Below are 15,789 nucleotides of genomic sequence, written 5' to 3'. Positions count from 1 at the left end.
CGGAGCCACCTCTCAGCTGGTCGCCTCTATTTGACCCTGCCTCTCCCCCAGTCTTTGGTGGCTGAGGCAGGGGAACTCAGCCAGCAGAAGGAGGTTCCCACGAGCCGGCCCCGGGGGGGAGGGGTGGGGGTGGCCATGCCCGCAGCCACGTACAGTTGTTGAGGAAAAGCAGCACGGCGAAGCCCAGCGTAGAGGTGGCCAGCAGGATCAGGCAGACGTTGCAGGGGATCATGAAATACCGCACCAGCAGGGAGACCCCGCGCTGCTGCCGCGGGTCCCTCTCCAGAGGTAGTGGAGGCATGGCCCTGGGCTCCTCAGCCCCCACTCTCAGGGTGAGCGGGTCGCTCAAGGGGCGCCCTTGGGCCTCTTCGGGGCAACTCCTCCCATGCTGGGTCCCCTGGGGCAGCGGACAGCAGCTCTGTTCTCAAAGTTCAACGCCGGTCACAGCCCAGAGAGCCAGGACACCTCCGCAGCCTTTGAGGCTCATAATGGGAGATGTGCAAAATTCTCCCGGAGTAGCACCCCAAATGTGGGCTCAGAGGGAGGCGGAGGAGAAACTGAGGGCCCGCCAGCGGCCACCCCCTGTATCCACAGCCCGGTAGTCGTAGGTGCCCGCAGCTCTCCGGCGTGCTCAGTCTTCCCGGAGCCCCCGGGAGCCCCCGGTCCCGCCCGCCGGGCGACCCCGGAAGGGCCGGCCCGAGGGGTACTGGCGGCGAGCGGGCCCTCGCCCGGGGACCCCGTGGGGAGGCGCGGGCGGCCGGGCGCGGAGGGTCTCGGGTCCCCAGCAGAGGCGGGAGCGGCGCAGGCAGCGAGCGGGAGGCAGAGAATAAAGAGCGGGTGCGCGGAGGGCCGCGCCTCGGCTCCGTCGCCCTCGCCGGGGCTGGGGCGGTGAGTGAGGGGCGAGGGGCGCCGCGGAGGGAGGGCGGGGAGCAGAGACAAAGGAAGCCGCCTCCGGGGACCCCGGTGTCCGTGGGGAGTCGTGGCTCACGGCGCAGAGGACCGCGCGGAAGAGGACGGGAGGGCGGGCGGGGGCAGCAGCAGGGGCAGGCGGGGGCGCTGGGGTGTGGGGTGGGGTGGGGGGGGGTGAGGTGGGAGCCGGGGCCGGGGCCGGGAAGGAACAGGGGTGGGGGGAGAGGAGGCAGGTGCCGGGGCGGGGCGGGGGTTGGGGGGTGGGGGCCCGGCTCGGAACCGGGTGGGCGGAACCAGAAGGTGTGGGGCGGGGTCAGGGGCGGGGCGGGTCCCCTTCCGCGCCCACCCCGCTGCGCTGGGCCGTACCGCGTGCGTAAGCGGCCGAGGGCGCGGCGGAGGGCCGGAGGGTCGTTCTGAGCGCACGCAGCGGGGCTCAGGCCCGCACGCAGGCCCCCACTCTACGCTACGGGCGCGTGTGCCTGTGCTGGCCCCGCCCTGGCGCGCGCATGTGGGGGAAGGGTCCCCAGGTACACGCTCAGGTGGGGAGCGGGCTGCGCCCAACGTGGAGGGTGGAGGGGACAAGATGGGTCCACCCTCCCGGGAATTGGTGGCAACACCTCAGACCACCCGCGTGCCCCCCACCTCCCTTCCGGCCGTGGAGAGGAACATGCAAATGAGTTTCTTGTAAAGAAGTGTTATGCAAATAATCGCGGGACTCCGGCGCCGTCCCGCCAGCCTGGAGCGCCCCCCAGAGGCCACCAGGGAACGTCGGGGCCGTGACGTCACAGCCGGGCCGGGGGCGGAGGGGGGGGGGGGTGCTTGGTCCTTCCCGGAGTCAGGCCTGTCCACATCCGCCCCCAGAGGACGCCCCTTTCCTAGCCCCTGACCGGTTGGGGAGGGAGGGGGGCAGGGGTCGCGCACCTTCCCCACCATCCACACCAGTCACCCTCCGCAGCCAGGATCCCATTGGTGGCGATCTCTATGACCAACACCTTCACTGCCCTGCACTCCCATCCCTTCATGTCCCACAGTCCTCTGGGAGGAACCCCTAAGCGCCCACTGCCACACCCACCACGGCTGGCCGCTTCCAGCCTGGACCTGGTCGCAGGCCCTTGAGTCTCTGCAGTGACCTCTGTCCCTCTCTTAGAGTCTGCCAGCCCTTTCTGAGGAGAGAGGGGGAGGAAGCTTGGCCTCCAAGGCACAGTGGGTCCCTCTTCAACTTGGGATCAGGCCTCCCCCCCCCCCCCCAGCCCCATCCTAGGACCCCTTCTGGTCCCTATCCCAGCTGAAAAGATGTTAATTGCACCAGTGCTCCCCCACCCACCCCCATGCTCAATCATACCCATCTACACATAGTCCCACACTCCACAGACTCACGTACCCGCCCACTCACTCAGACCTACACCCACACTGCACTTAGGACTCCGCAGGGTTATTTGTAAGTGAAGTCAGCAGGTCCCCCTTCCCGCCAAACCGCTATTGCCACAGCCACCCGTGCCGCCCTGGTCACTCTTAGGTCTCCTCTCTGTCCTCTCTCAGGTCTGTGGGGCTCCTCTGCCCTGGAACAAGCCCTTCCTGGTGCCAACTCTCCACTCATCCAGAGTAACACCACCCCAGGGCACCAACAGGTGTCTTAGTGCCTCAACTCCCACCAAGCCTCCAACTGGACTCTCCCTAAAGTCCCTCCACCCGACGATGTATTCCTCTGTGACATAAACATGTTCTTAACCACCACCACCACCACCCCCCCCCCGCCCCGTCCCCTCTGGTCAGGTAGGCTTCTCCACACTCCACCCAACCTTCTGCCCGCCCCCCCCCCACTTCCTCAGCAACAGCAGCCACCTGCCAGCCAGCACCCAGTTCTATGAGGTCTATCTCCTTTGACTCCTTTCCATCCGGTGGCCAGGCACACTAGTTAGCCCATCTAAGGGTTAGCCCATCCTGTCAGGGTCCCCCATCACCAACAGCGGAGGTCTTCAAACCTCTTAGAGCCCTGGAGCCTGAGATTCTGAGGAAACTTTGCAGGAAAAGCCAATAAACAAAGTGGTTTCTTCACCTCACAGTGCACTGGACCCAGAGCAACAATCCGTCAAACCACCTGGAGACCCCGGCCCCTGGTCAGCCCACCTTCATTCACCTCGGGGGTGCCTCCCACCCTCTACCTCACCTCACGGGACCTTGGCAATGCTTACCACACTGACAGTGCCGGCAGCTCCCCAGGACGTCACCCTGGACTGGGAGCACCCAGGGCAGGGTCTGACTTTTTATCTTCTCAGGGCAGGGCTTGGGTCAGAGCCCAAAGACTTGGTGTAGTGAGCCCAGGCAGTTCACACATTTTCTCATTTACTTGTCACTGCAGCTCCCCCAGGAGCTTGGCTCAAAGAGGACCCACGGACAGTGCTGGGGTCAAACCCCAAGCAATGTTCACATATACTGATCCCTGGGCCTAGCCCTCCCACACCCTGGTTCCTTTATGCCCCTCCTCCTGCAAAGCCCACCCATGAAACTGTGGCGGCAGCAGACAGGGTCCATGTGTGGGCATGTGAACATTGCTTGGGGTTTGACCCACACATGGACCCTGTCTGCTGCCGCCACAGTTTCATGGGTGGGCTTTGCAGGAGGAGGGGCATAAAGGAACCAGGGTGTGGGAGGGCTAGGCCCAGGGATCAGTATAAACCTGGGATGGGTGGGGGCTGGCAAGGGATCGTCTCCGTGGGCAAGTGGGCTGGCCTTCAGATGCTCATTTGAAGGGGAGAGACTGGTCCACCCTGCCAGCATGGTGGGGGGCGGGGGGGGGGGGAGCTTAGGGCCTGGCTTGGGGGAAGGGAAACCAGCAGGCAGCCTGTCCTTCCTGGCCCCAGTGAGAGTCTGAGCCCCCCACAGGGGCTCCATGCCTTCAGAGAGACAAAGGGCCATTGAGGCCCCAGACCCAGTAGGGGGAGGGGAGTGCAGGCTACCAGAGCTATTTTGGGATCTTCAGACTCAAAATCATTCAGCCCTGACCAGCCCACTCAGGCACATGCCCTAGGAAGGAACAGAGGATATTCTGAGCCAGAGATTGGCCCCTCTGGTCTCTGGGCTCACACACAGCAACATGTGACCGCACAGATGTGCACATACACATTCGGTGTTCCAGGTGTCACCCAAGCAGAGACCCAAGTACACGCACTCCCTCAAGTTTGCACTGGGCGTTGTACAAGTGTACAACTCACCGGCATGAACACACACTGGTTGTCTCACACACACGCACATGCCCCCCCCACACACACACACCTCTAATGCTGAGGCCTCCGCCCCCACCCCTGCCAGTGCCACCTCCAGTCTGTCTGTCCCCCCCAGTCCCCGGAGATCTTGAGGTGCGCACCACACTGGTGCGCAGCCGCCTGTGGAGAGCAGCAAGAGAACATAGGCTACCTAGCTGGCCCAGAGTCACAGGTGTCTGGCTGCCCTGGTGGGGGAGGGGGAGAGGACCAGACAGGGCGGCCCCACCCCCAGGCCCCAGCTTCCTGGTGTCTGCTCTCAGGCTGCAGCCACTCCCTCTCCCGGGGCCTCAGCAGACAATGGGCACTTCACAGCGGGATGTCGCTGCTGGCCCAGGGCCAGCCACTGGGAAGGAGGCCTCGTCAGGCCCCAGCCTGAGTCTCACCTCAGGTGCAGCCCAGAGGTACCCATGTTTGACCCTGCGGGCTGTGTGCCCACCCACCCAGCTACCAGGCAAGGCCCACACTTCCGCTGGGCGGTCTACGCTGCAGGGTGGTGGCATTAAATGACAGTTTTGAGGAGGGGGTCAGCACGGCTGGATGCTTGGACGCCAGCTGCCTGACCAGCAGTCTCTGTGCCCAACCCTCGCTCCTTACACATCGCTATTGGTGCCCCAGGCCCTGTACGCACTAGCCTGTCTGAGCTCCTCCACTGGGAAGGCTGAGGATATCCCGAGTCAGGTAGGTTCTCTGCCCTCAGGGAGGGTACAGTGTAGGGGGGGGGGTGGTAACCTAGATTGGAGGGACTGGGGGATGACATCTACAGAGACCTGGATGACGCGGAGAGGGATTTGCATAGACCAGGAGGAAGAGCTTCCAGAGGCAACTACAAAGGCCCAGGGCCCAGGCCCACAAAAGACCAAGTGATGCCAGTATGGTGAAGCCTGAAGGTAACAGGCATTAGGAGTAGGAGATAAGGAGCCAGAGGGGCAGATCCTCAGGCCTGGGGAGGACAGGGGGAGGGCGCCCAGTTCGAGGCCTGCACACCTGCCAGGATACCAGCTGTAGCCACCAGGGGGCGCCATCTGAACAGAGGTGGAGGAGAGTAGGTGCCTGGAGAAAAGAAGGTAGGGATGGAGTGGGGCTGATCCACACCCTCTGTCCCTCTTCTCCAGGACGGCTCCAAGTCCCCCTCTTTTTGGTCAGGCCCTGGCCGTCTCCAAGAGGAAAGGAGAGCTGGGGGATCCAGGGAGCCACCCAAGTGTGGACAGTGCGTGGTGAGTCAGGAGAGTCAGGTGAGTCAGGGAGTGTTCCTGCTGAGGGCCCGGCTGTGTTGAACTGGGCACCATGGGGGGTGCACAGACTGGCACCAAGGTCTGAGCGGCGGTGCTTTATGAAGGTGATGATTGGGTTGGCGTCGGGATGCAGAGGAGTGGCAGGCAGACACCGGTGGGGCGGGGAGAGGCAGAGAGAGGTTCAGAGAACAAAGGGGCAGAGAGAGGGAGCCCCAGAGAGGAGAGAGCTGCAGACAGGAATGGGGTCTGCAGGCGTGCTGTCATCGTCTGGGAAGGCGCAGGCTCAGAGGGCGAGGGCCAGCTTGCTCTCTCAGCCAGCCGGTTGTAGCAGTGGGTTCCGGTGTTCCAGCCCTTTCTCCTGTACCACGCCTATGGCGGCTTGCTCCCACCCCTCACTGAAGCTATGCCCTGCACCCACTGAACCTGGTGCTGTCCTCTCTGCCCAGAACACCCCTGCCCCTCTGCCTTCACCTCCCAACACTGAGCTCACCCCATCTCCATGGGAAGCCCATTCAGGACCCCAGCAGGGCCTGTGCAGGTGGAAGCAGCTTCTTCCAGGGACCCCCCCAGGGACCCCCCCCCCGCCCCCCCCCACACCTTCCAGTGAGGATCTGGTGCCGGGCTGTGAATGGATGTGTGGATGAGGAAGGAACCACTGGATGGATTAATGAACGGGCATAGCCTCACTGCCTCCCCTCCAGGAAGAGAGAGACATACCCTCTTCTCTGGCAGGTGGGCACAGGCAACAATCTGGCCCAGATGTGCGTGCTTTTACTTCTCCCAGATGTGCACCGGAGCCTCTCGTATCTGTGGACGGAGGGGCAGGTGCCTCCAGCAGCCGCGCCAGGCTGTCTGCTTCTCCCAGGGCAGGTGGTCGGGTGACTGAGAAGGGGGGAAGACTCAGGCCCACCTCAGGCCAGATGCAGACTTGCCCCTCCTGACTTGCCCAGCTCGACTCCTTAACTACCCTGCCGCCCCCAGAGCCCTGTGTCAGACTCAGGGTCCCACAGGCACATGCTGGGATAGTGAACCCGAGTGGCCCCCAGGGACCACAGCCCTTTCATCTCATCGTTGAGAAACCACTGTGGTCACTCCCAGAGGAGAGCCTGCAGGACGAGGTGCCCAGTCTTTGCCAGGCACAGGGTGGGCAGCAGGCAGGAAATGGGACAGCCATCGCAAACAGAGGCCGGGTCCTGTTCTAAGGCCCCTGAGACACAAGCAAAGGTTGCCTGCAACCAGCCAGTTGGCAGACCACCTGCAGGGCTCCCACCCCAGGCCAAGCCCAGGGAAACAAGGGTGGCAGAAACCACAAGCCACCAGCTGGGGCTCTGACCAGAAGTCTCATGTGCCCAGACCAGTAGGTCTGTGGTTGCAGGCACACGTGCATACAAACACACGCATACACACGTGTGCAGGCCACACAGCTGGAAACAGCTGGCTGCATGTGAGGACAGAAGTTTCCCCCTCTCCAGAGCCTCGGCTCCGTGGGGGGCGGGGGGGGGGGGGAGTGTTGACCAGGAGGGGCCTTCTTCCCCTTCCCAGATCCAGCTGTAAGCAGCCCCTGGCAGGGGATCTTCCTCAGAGGAAGTTCTCAGGGTCTGCTCTGGGTAGAGGGGCCCCTCTAGGGGAGCTTCTCTCCCCACGGGAGGCTCCACCAGAGGCCTAGGTCGCCCCCTCTCTAGATCCTAACCACAGCCTCAGGCTCGAACCTGACCCCTCTTAAGCCCCAGTGTAGAACCATGGGGGGCACGTTACCCTCCTTCACTGAGCTGTCGCTATCATTAGGGTAACTGTCACTGGGGTGCTGTCTTGTTTCTCTGAGCCCCCTTTTTCTTATCAGTCAGCGCTTCCAGTGAGAACTTCCTGGGACTCTGAGGTATACGGCACTATGTGGGCAACCGTGGTGAGAGCGCCTGCAGCCTCCAGCCCAGCCCCAGCCAGGCCTCAGTGACCTGAGTGGGAGCTTTGATTCCCCAAGTCCAGTGGCAAGGGGAGTGCCAGGGCCAGGAGGGCAGAACAGGAAAGGGAGTCCATTCTCTACCCCGTGCCCAGGCCTCTGGGCAAGGGTAGAACCTGTGGGGATGGGGGGCATGCAGGGTGGTGCAACTGGTCTGGGTCCCGCAGGCAGAGGCAAGGGACTGGGGGGTGGGGGTGTGTGGAGAAGGAGGTCTGTTTCTACAGCTGTTTTCCACCCTCCTGTGGTGATAGGGGGCAGGCTCTGATTCTCATGGGGTTGGGGGTGGGGGATTAACCCTTCAGGAAGGAAGCAACACAGCCAGGATGGATGGAGGAGGCCGTGCTGGACCGTTGGTGCTGAGGTCTGGGCCCCTGTCCCATTAACTTCCCTGGGGCAGACCCATGCTCCCCTCTGCTACCCTGGCACTCGGCCTGTGAGGACTGGCAGGGTGTGGGCGGGTAGCCGCCAGACCTAGGCCAGCTCGTGCTGACCAGGTGATCTCCCACTTCCTCATCTGTGCACAGGAGTCCCAGCACCCACAGAGATGCTGCAAGGGCATAACCAGCCCTACAGGAGTATGTCCGGCCCGGCACAGCTCGGGGAGGCCCAGTGAAGACAGACGGAGAGAACACGACAGTTCCAAAACAACCTTTTTTTTTTTCCATTTCCAGTCTGCAGGGGCTGGGGCTCTTCTCTGGGTGGGGAGCCAGGGGGTGGGTGGGTCTGGAAAAAGCCAAGAGCTGTTTTCACTGGCTTAGCCCTGCCGAAGTAGAGACATCCCAGGGAAGTAACAGGAGAGCCAGCCGTCCATTTCAGCTAGCAAAGCCCACTCCTGGGACTACCCCAGCGAAGGTACACTAAAATCAAAGCCAAAGCCAGCAGGTGCCCCGGAAGCACTAGACTTCCTGCCAAGGACTCCCTAGGTGGGAACAGGACTGCACGGTGGGGGGGTCATCCCCCACCTGGGCAGACTCCCTCCCCCACAGCTGTGGAAGGGAAGAAGGGAGAATAGGGCAGGCAACCTCCAGTCTGGGCCTGCCTTCTCTCAGCCCTCTTGGCTGACCTGCCTGGGGGAGGGGCTCAGGAGGACACTGGGTGGGGTCTGCAGGGGGTGGGGTGAGAACCCAGTCTAGAAGAGAGCAGGAGAGGAACAGGGAGAAGCTACCTCCCACTTCAGCAGGGAGGAATGTGGGGGGAGTAGGGTATGAATAGGGGGAGGGGGCGGAATGCAAAAGCTAACTGCCCAGAACCCTCCCCTGAACACCTACCTGCCCCCACACTGTAGAGAGCTGGTCTCCGTCTGGGGGTGTCTCCACCCACACCCAGCTCCAAGGCCTGTAGTGCCTGAAAGAAGTCAGAGGGCCCAGGACCCATTGCCTCTCCAACTGGACCAATAGCACTGCCCTCCTTAAGGCCCTAGACAGCTGGCCTGGCAGGGAGGAAGGGACGGTGCTCACTAGAATCAGGCCTGCCAGGTTGGGCTGGGGATTGCTGCTGCCAGGACCCCCTTCAGGGCTGGGCAGGGCTGGGCTGGGCCAATGCCAGACTCACTCTGACCCTGTCCCTGTGCCAGGGCCCCAGAAGGGCAGACAACACTTCCTTTCTCTGCTCTTGGCTCCTAGTGGGGAGGCAAGGGCCCCAGGACTTCAGACAGGCCTATGTCCCTCCCGGGGGCTACAGGAGAAGCCCCAGGACCAGTCTTCTTGAGGCAAGGGTGGGGAGAGTAGTGGGTGTGTGTGGGTAGTGTCCGGGCCCAGGCAAGGTGGCCGGGCACTGGGGGAAATGCCTGCTCAGCTGCCGGCCTGGGCAGGCTCGCGGTGCGTGGGCAGCTGGCACTGGAAGACGCCAGGCTACTTCCCTGACAGAGCAGGGGGCAGGGGTCTCCCTCTGGCAGAGGCTGCCCCGGAGCAGCAGGCCTCCCTCACCCAAAGGTGGCGCACGGGGAGGGACACATACCTGTCTCAGTTATGCCAGGAATGTGGTTCCCCAGGCGGGAGGGAGGACAGGGGGAGGAGGAGCCTTCCTGGGGGCTGGAGGCTGGGGAAGGGGGCCTGACCTGGCAGAGTCAGAAAGACCCTGTAGGCCCTGGGGGGAGGAACTGAGAAAGGCAAGTCCTAGAGACGGCCTGTGCTGTGGCAGCAGGTTCCCCTTCAGGACACTGCCAGGGGCAGTGCTCAGGCAGTGACGAGGAGGGAGCAAGCCCAGGGTGTACCCCAGAAGGTGGGCCTGGACGGACACTGCCCCCCACCTTGGCTGCTCTGGGCCTTTAGGAGTGGGGGGAGGGCGGCACTGGGGAGGGAAGTGTGCTAGGGATAGGGGTTTCCTGCACGCAGTGGGACCTGGTGGATTCGTGGTGACTTCCGCAGATTGGGGGCTGCCCAGGCTTCACCCTGGGGCTGGGACAACAATGCGGCCCCTGGGAACAGAATGGGGTCAGAGTCAGATAGGGAGGGGTCAGCTTAGCTCAAGCCCTGTCCATCCATCTCCCTCACTAGGGTGAGGCCCTTGATTCCCAGAGCACCTAGGGTGGAGTCCTGGGGTGGGGTCCAAGGTCCTGACCTAACACAGAATAGGAGGCGGGCCAATCTCCCACCCTCACCCAGCTCGGAAAGGTGGGCACGGGATTAATACTTGCCCAAGCCTGGCCCTAGCCCCTCGGGATCTTGTGCCTCAGGCCTCCGGAGCCTCAAGGGGGAGGCACCCCTTCACCCTGGGCCATTGGGATGCAGCAACCCTGTCCTAGCACCTGGCCCTCCCAGCCCGCCCCGCCCGCCTCCCCCCACCATGGCACCCTGGTTTGCTTTCAAAGTAGAGAACTATGTCGCCCAGCTCAAAACTTCTCAGGCGCCTTGCTCCTCCATCTACACCACCCCCCTCCCCAGAAGGTTCTTGCCTCCACCTGGCTCCACCTGCAAGGCTCCAAGCTACAGTCATAGCAAATGCCTTTCTCTGGGTCTCCTCTTCCCAAGACCACCCTCCCTAGCAGGCCCACCCCAGGAAGAGTCCAGTGGCTCAGCCCCTCCTGGGTGCACACCAGTTGCTGCACACTGGCCTACGGGTCCAGCACTACCCCTTCTCCAGCTGGAGCTCAGGTCCTGGCCTGGTACCTGAGTGCTGGCTGCCCAGGGCACACAGTAGGTCAAGTCTCACCCAGTGCTGGTTGGGGGGCTCTCCCTGGGTACCCTCCTCTCCAGCTGTCTCTGTGCCCAGCCTGGCATATACAGAGCCAGGGGCTGCCATGGGTAGAACAGGCTTTGGCAAGATGCCAAACCTTGTTCTGCCCAGGGTGGCCCTCCCACCACATGCCCTCTGACCCCACAGAAGGCCACAGTTACTGAGTCACAGACCCTCAGGCTGGACCCGCCCAGCTGTAGAGTTGATAATTCACTCTCTCTATCTTATAGGGACAGGGGACTTTCTGTACCCTGACCCTTCTTTCTCCAGCCTCTCCTTAGCCCCCCCCCCCACCCATCCCCCAAACTGGGTATCACCATCTCACAGCCTGCCCCATCTCCATGCCACCTTCCCATCTTTCCCCCCAGAACACAAACACCCAGAGCAGGGCAAGGTTGTAAGGTGTGAGGGGGCCAGGCTGGGTCCGCCTCATCTGAGCCAGTGCTGGGAAGGTACCGGGAATACACAGCCCTGCCGGCTTCTCTGTGTGATGCTGTGGCCCAGGACCCTGGAGCAGGCTCAGGAACAGATGATCATAGCGGGGGCAAAGTGCCACAGGGCTCCCCATTTCAGGTCCTGCCCCTACCCCTGCACAGTCCCTCTCAGACCACCATCCAGGATCCCGCAAAAACCAAGCCAGCATCACAGCAGTAAGTTAGATAGAAAGTGGGACTTCCCTGCTGGCCAAAAGAACAAATCAGAGGACAGGGTTGCCTTCCCGAGAAAGGAAGTCACAGACCCTTCCCACTGCCCTGAGGAGGAAATGTTCTTTCCACCGCCACCCCCCTCCGATGCATCCCTTCCCAGGCAGCCTTGAGAGGACAGACAGGATGTGGGGGCGAGGGGCAGTTCCTACATTCTCCCTGCCACATTCCCCAGCAAAGGATCTCAGCCCCCAACTGCGACTCTCCTGGGGCAAGGGGGTGGGGGTGGGGGGGGCGGCAGGGAAGCCCTTGGTCATGTGATTCCAGCTCACCTCCCAGAGGCTGGGCTGGGGGAGGGGAGCTCTTGGGCCACTCAGAATAGGCATGTGCTGTGTGGACAGCAGACATGGAAACGTTCTTCGACTCAATTAGAGCATTTCACACCCACTCAAACCCCCAGAAGTCCCCACCCCACACAAACTCCCCCTTCTAGAAATGACGGGCCTCTTGGAACACATAAGGGGGCAGCCCCTCCTCCAATCCCTATGCCCCACTCTGAGGGGTTTGCTCAACATCTGGGACCCGTCCAGACAGATGTTTGGGCTTCTCCAGGAACATAAACAGCTGGTGTTCATTCACCTGGTCCCCTCCTCCCACTCAGAAAAGGACCAGGAGGGAGAGGGTAAGCAGAAGAGGAGGAAGCCTGTCCCCTTTCCAAGACCGGGGCTTGCTTGGCCCTAAGACAAAAGATGGTGGCACCGTGGGACCGGGGGTGGTGAGTGGGGATCCCTGCTAATGTCCGAGATTGGAGCTGTGACCTTGCGATGGCCAGACTCAGCTGGGAGATGAGGGAGGAGGGAAGGAGAGCAGACTACCACAAGACACGTGCGCTCCTGCCCACAGCAAGCTCTCCTCTGCTCCCCAGGGCATGATATGGAGCTCCTCCAAGCCTGCCCACCTCAGTCACCCTCTGCCCCTGGTCAAGTCCCCACATACCTTCTACACAGTGCTCCACTTCCTCCAGATTCCGCAGAGTGATACGCATGAGGCTAGAATTGAGCATCAGCTCGTTCTTGTGGGCTGGCCACAGGTACGGGGGAGCAGGGTTCACAAAGAAGATCCTGGTGTCCCCAGTGGACACCTGGTTGTCACAGATGAGGGGATCTCCAAAGCCGCCAATCACCACCTTGTTGCCACCATCAAGCAGGCTCTCTTGGGTCACCATGTGTTTGCCCTTCAAGTACCGCCAGACCCGAACCTGGGGTGGACATGGGGGGGGGGGGGGGCAGGTATCAGTGATCCTCTTTCCACTGGGGAGAGGAGGCCACAGAGTCCAGGAACAAGTACAGACTGGGCGCCTGGGCTTTTTCTTCTCTTCCCACCTCAGTTGCTCAGGCCAAATGTCCAGAGTAGACTCAAAGCCCGGGCAGAGACGTGCGTAGATCTTTGGGTCAGCCCGCAGGAGGGGGCTGCAGGGAAGCACACACCCTTGATGGATGCCACAGCCTGTGCGTGTCACACAGAAGGACGTGTGCCCTCACCCAGGAGGCAGCACTCCCACCCACTAGGTCTAACTGACCTCAGCCACCCCAATTCCTATAATGTCCATCTCAGCTCAGGCTGGAAATGGGAAGGGATCCACCTGGCCTGGGTGCCTGCTTTCCATGTCCTTACTTTCTCCACCTACCCACCACTACTTTGGGCCCACCCCTGGGGACAGCCAGGAGCAGCGAACATGGACAATGGGGTGTAAGGGCCATGGGCCCCGAGCTCAGGGCTCTGGGCCAGCTTGGCTCTTTGCAGCCCTGTGGGTGGGCTAAGACACCCTCTCCCCCCACACCCCTCCACCCCCCAGGAGGCGAAAGACCCCTCCTCCTGCCAGGCTCCTGCAGTGAATGCAGTCAAGGCAGCCTCCGAACCACAAAATCAAGTTTGGGCAGCACAGGGCAGCCCCACCCTACACACTCTCACTCCTGGGGCCCTGAGGGTACCTGCTCTGACAAACCAAGCCCTGAGACGCCCACAGCCCGGGGAGCGAGGGGGGTGGGTGGGTACAGGAGGGTCTCAGCAGCTGCAGGCTATACTGGGATGTTCTCCAAGGAACAGATCCGTGGGGACATATGCACAGGGGACGTGAGTCCACCACTTCTTCCCTGAGAAGAAGCCCCTTTCCTCAGGAGCTCTGGGGATCTGAGACTTCTGGAACGGGTGATGAAAGACAATGGTGGCCTGCCCACCTGCCAGGTCCCTGCTGGGAGCCTCAGGAAGGCAGCATCTTAGGGACTCCCTCCACCTTCCAGTGGCCCAGTTGTCCAACCTTATCCCTCCCAACCCCAGACACACAGTAGGCTCCAGAAGGATGATAACCAGCAGGGAGAGGACTGGGCCGCTTTCCTCGCCTCCCCCCACCCCAGCCACACCCAGGAGCAGCGGGGAGGAAGTCGGGAAAATCCTGCAGGGACTTGGCAAAGTGCCCTGGCGTGGTGGAGGGGAGGGGGCTGGGCGGGGGATCCCAGCTGTAGCCAACACAGGCCAATCTGAAAGAAGCTGTCCCCCCCCCCCACCCCCATCTCCATGGAGAAGGAATGATCCGATTTCTGGTCAGGGGGGTGGTTTTAGGGGCCAGAGTGGGGATGGGCCCTGGATCCCCTGAGTCCTCCCTAGGAACGTGTTATGGGAAAAACCCACCATACCTAACCCAGGAGACTCCCAGATCCAGATGAGGGAGAGGCCGAGCAGCACCCCTCCCCTGTGGCCAGGGGGATCCAGTTCTCCCAGGAGCAGGATGGGGCACCTGTCCCTGCACCCCTCCACAGCTGAGGCTCAGCAACGGTTCCACCCACTTTTCTGCTCCTGTCCCCACACCTAGTCACTGCAGCACTGCTGCCTGGGGGTGGGAGATTCTATGTGCACTCCACTCTCTCCGGAACCCCCCCACCCCTACCCCCCCGCCGCCCTCTGGCCCTGGTAAAGGCCTCTGGGAGGGAGTAGTGACAGCACTGACCATAGGCCAAATTCCCACTTTCACCCCAAACAGCAGGCATCACCTCTCCTTGTCCCCGTTCCTTTCCTATGGCTGATGGGGAGGGGGTGCGATAGCCATACAGTTTCCCTGGGGGACGGCGCACTTGTTTCCAGTAAGGTGGTGGGTTTGGAGGTGGGGGTGGGGGCAGACACGATTGGGTCTCCCGGGCCTTGGCACCACGAGGTGGGCCCGCAGCGGTGCCGCAGGAACTTTCCCTCCGGCACTCGCGAGTTTTCCGGGACCCCGCGCCCCACCCGGGGGCCCGGCGGTCGCCAAGGGAGCGGGAGCGAGAGCTGCGGAGCGTCTGGTGCCCTTTCCCACGGCCTGGGATGGGGGTCCCAGCGGGGTGGGGTGGCCGGCCTCCGGGCTAGGGGCGCAGGCTGGCGGAGGAAGAGGCCCCCAGCCCCGGCTTCCAGGAGGGGCTCTCTGGGGCGAGGGCGGGGGGTCCCGGCGGGGGCGCACCTTGCACGAGTACGTGTGCTGCACCGGGTCCACGTTGAGAATCTCCTCCACGGTGCCGGTGAGCACCACGTTCGCCTCCTCCTCCCGCCGCTCCAGCGCGCGCTCCGGGCACGTCCCGTCGGCGCGGGGCAGGGCGCGCGCGGCCACGACCAGGAGCAGCAGCAGTGGCTGCAGCAGGGCTGGGCCGGGCGGCCGCAGGCTGGCCATGGCGCGGGCCGACGACGGCGGAAGGCGGCCGAGCGAGCGCGCGGGCCTGGCCGCGCCGGGAGCGGGACTGGACAGGACGGGACGCAGCTCCCGGGAGGCGGCGGGGGCGAGGGCGGCGCGGGGGCGGGACCCGGGGCAGCCCCGCCCCCTCCCCGCCCCTTCTCCCCCCTCCCGCCCCCCCCCCCCCAAGCCCAGCTCCCCAGCCCGCGCGGGTCCCCTACCCTCCCGGCGCCCAGCGTCCCGCGCCGGCCGCGAACAAAGCGTCGGGACAGCGACGCCGGGCGGAGGCCGGGCTGGTGGGAGGGCGGGGGTCGGACTGGGTCGGGCCAAGGTGGGTGGTGCGACTTGCCAGGGCGGAGGGCGGAGGGCGGACGGGACGGGGGGGGGGGTGGTGGTGGGCGGGCCCGGGAGGTGCTCGCTCTTCTGCGGCGCACCCCCGTGGACGCCCCTCCCCGTCCTGCGCGGGCGTCTCTCCCCCACCCCCACCCCCGCCCAGGAAATGCGGCTGCAATCGGGTTAATGCATAATCTGGAGGCGACGTGACGGGACTTCCAAGGGGCTCCAGACTGCGCCGGGGCCAGAGCTGCGGGAGCTCCTTGGCCGCGGGAAGGGGCTGCCAGGTCCTGGGGCCCCGCCGCCCCTCGGACCCTGCAGGGTTGCGCCCCTCCCCTGGCGGGAACAGCTCGATAGCACACCACAGCCCCTCTCGGGAGCTGGGGACAGAAACTCGCCCGGGTCCGGGACCCCCAGCAGGTTCGGGCGAGGAGGCGGCCCCAGCAGGCCGCGCCCCCGGCCGGCTAGGACCAATGTGGACCGGTGGCTGTGGTGATTGGTCAGAATGGAGCGCAGACCCGCCCACCGCCCGGTCCCGGGTCGGCCCCGGCCTGGCTGCAGAGAGGAGGGCTCCCTCTGTCGT

General features: G+C 63.6%; 1 protein-coding gene and 1 long non-coding RNA gene across 10 annotated transcripts in view; one reads left to right on the top strand and one right to left on the bottom strand.

The window, feature by feature from the left end:
- AGRN (agrin) overlaps nt 1-14,968 on the bottom strand; it is a 34,668-nt gene extending 19,700 nt beyond the window's left edge. For 3 of the 9 annotated variants that reach the window (XM_023257885.2, XM_023257883.2, XM_023257884.2), the window contains exons 1-2: nt 14,667-14,967; nt 12,176-12,437 (exon numbers count right to left, since the gene is read on the bottom strand). In XM_023257885.2, coding sequence (XP_023113653.1) covers nt 12,176-12,437; nt 14,667-14,873 — 469 coding nt within the window. In that variant the 5' untranslated portion in view covers nt 14,874-14,967. Of the gene's footprint in view, nt 1-153; nt 1,020-12,175; nt 12,438-14,666 lie in introns of those variants that run through there. The other 6 variants (XM_023257882.2, XM_023257886.2, XM_023257888.2 and 3 more) reach the window with 6 other exon arrangements.
- Nucleotides 802-8,010, top strand: LOC123379434. Its single transcript, XR_006583810.1, has 4 exons — nt 802-888; nt 4,788-4,850; nt 5,285-5,404; nt 7,886-8,010. It is a non-coding gene; the product is annotated as an uncharacterized LOC123379434 (long non-coding RNA).
- Nucleotides 14,969-15,789: the final 821 nt, after the last annotated feature.

This window comes from Felis catus, chromosome C1 (genome assembly GCF_018350175.1).
Source record: "Felis catus isolate Fca126 chromosome C1, F.catus_Fca126_mat1.0, whole genome shotgun sequence".
In the NCBI taxonomy this organism is placed as follows: domain Eukaryota; kingdom Metazoa; phylum Chordata; class Mammalia; order Carnivora; family Felidae; genus Felis; species Felis catus.
This window is presented reverse-complemented; position numbering and strand designations above follow the sequence as displayed.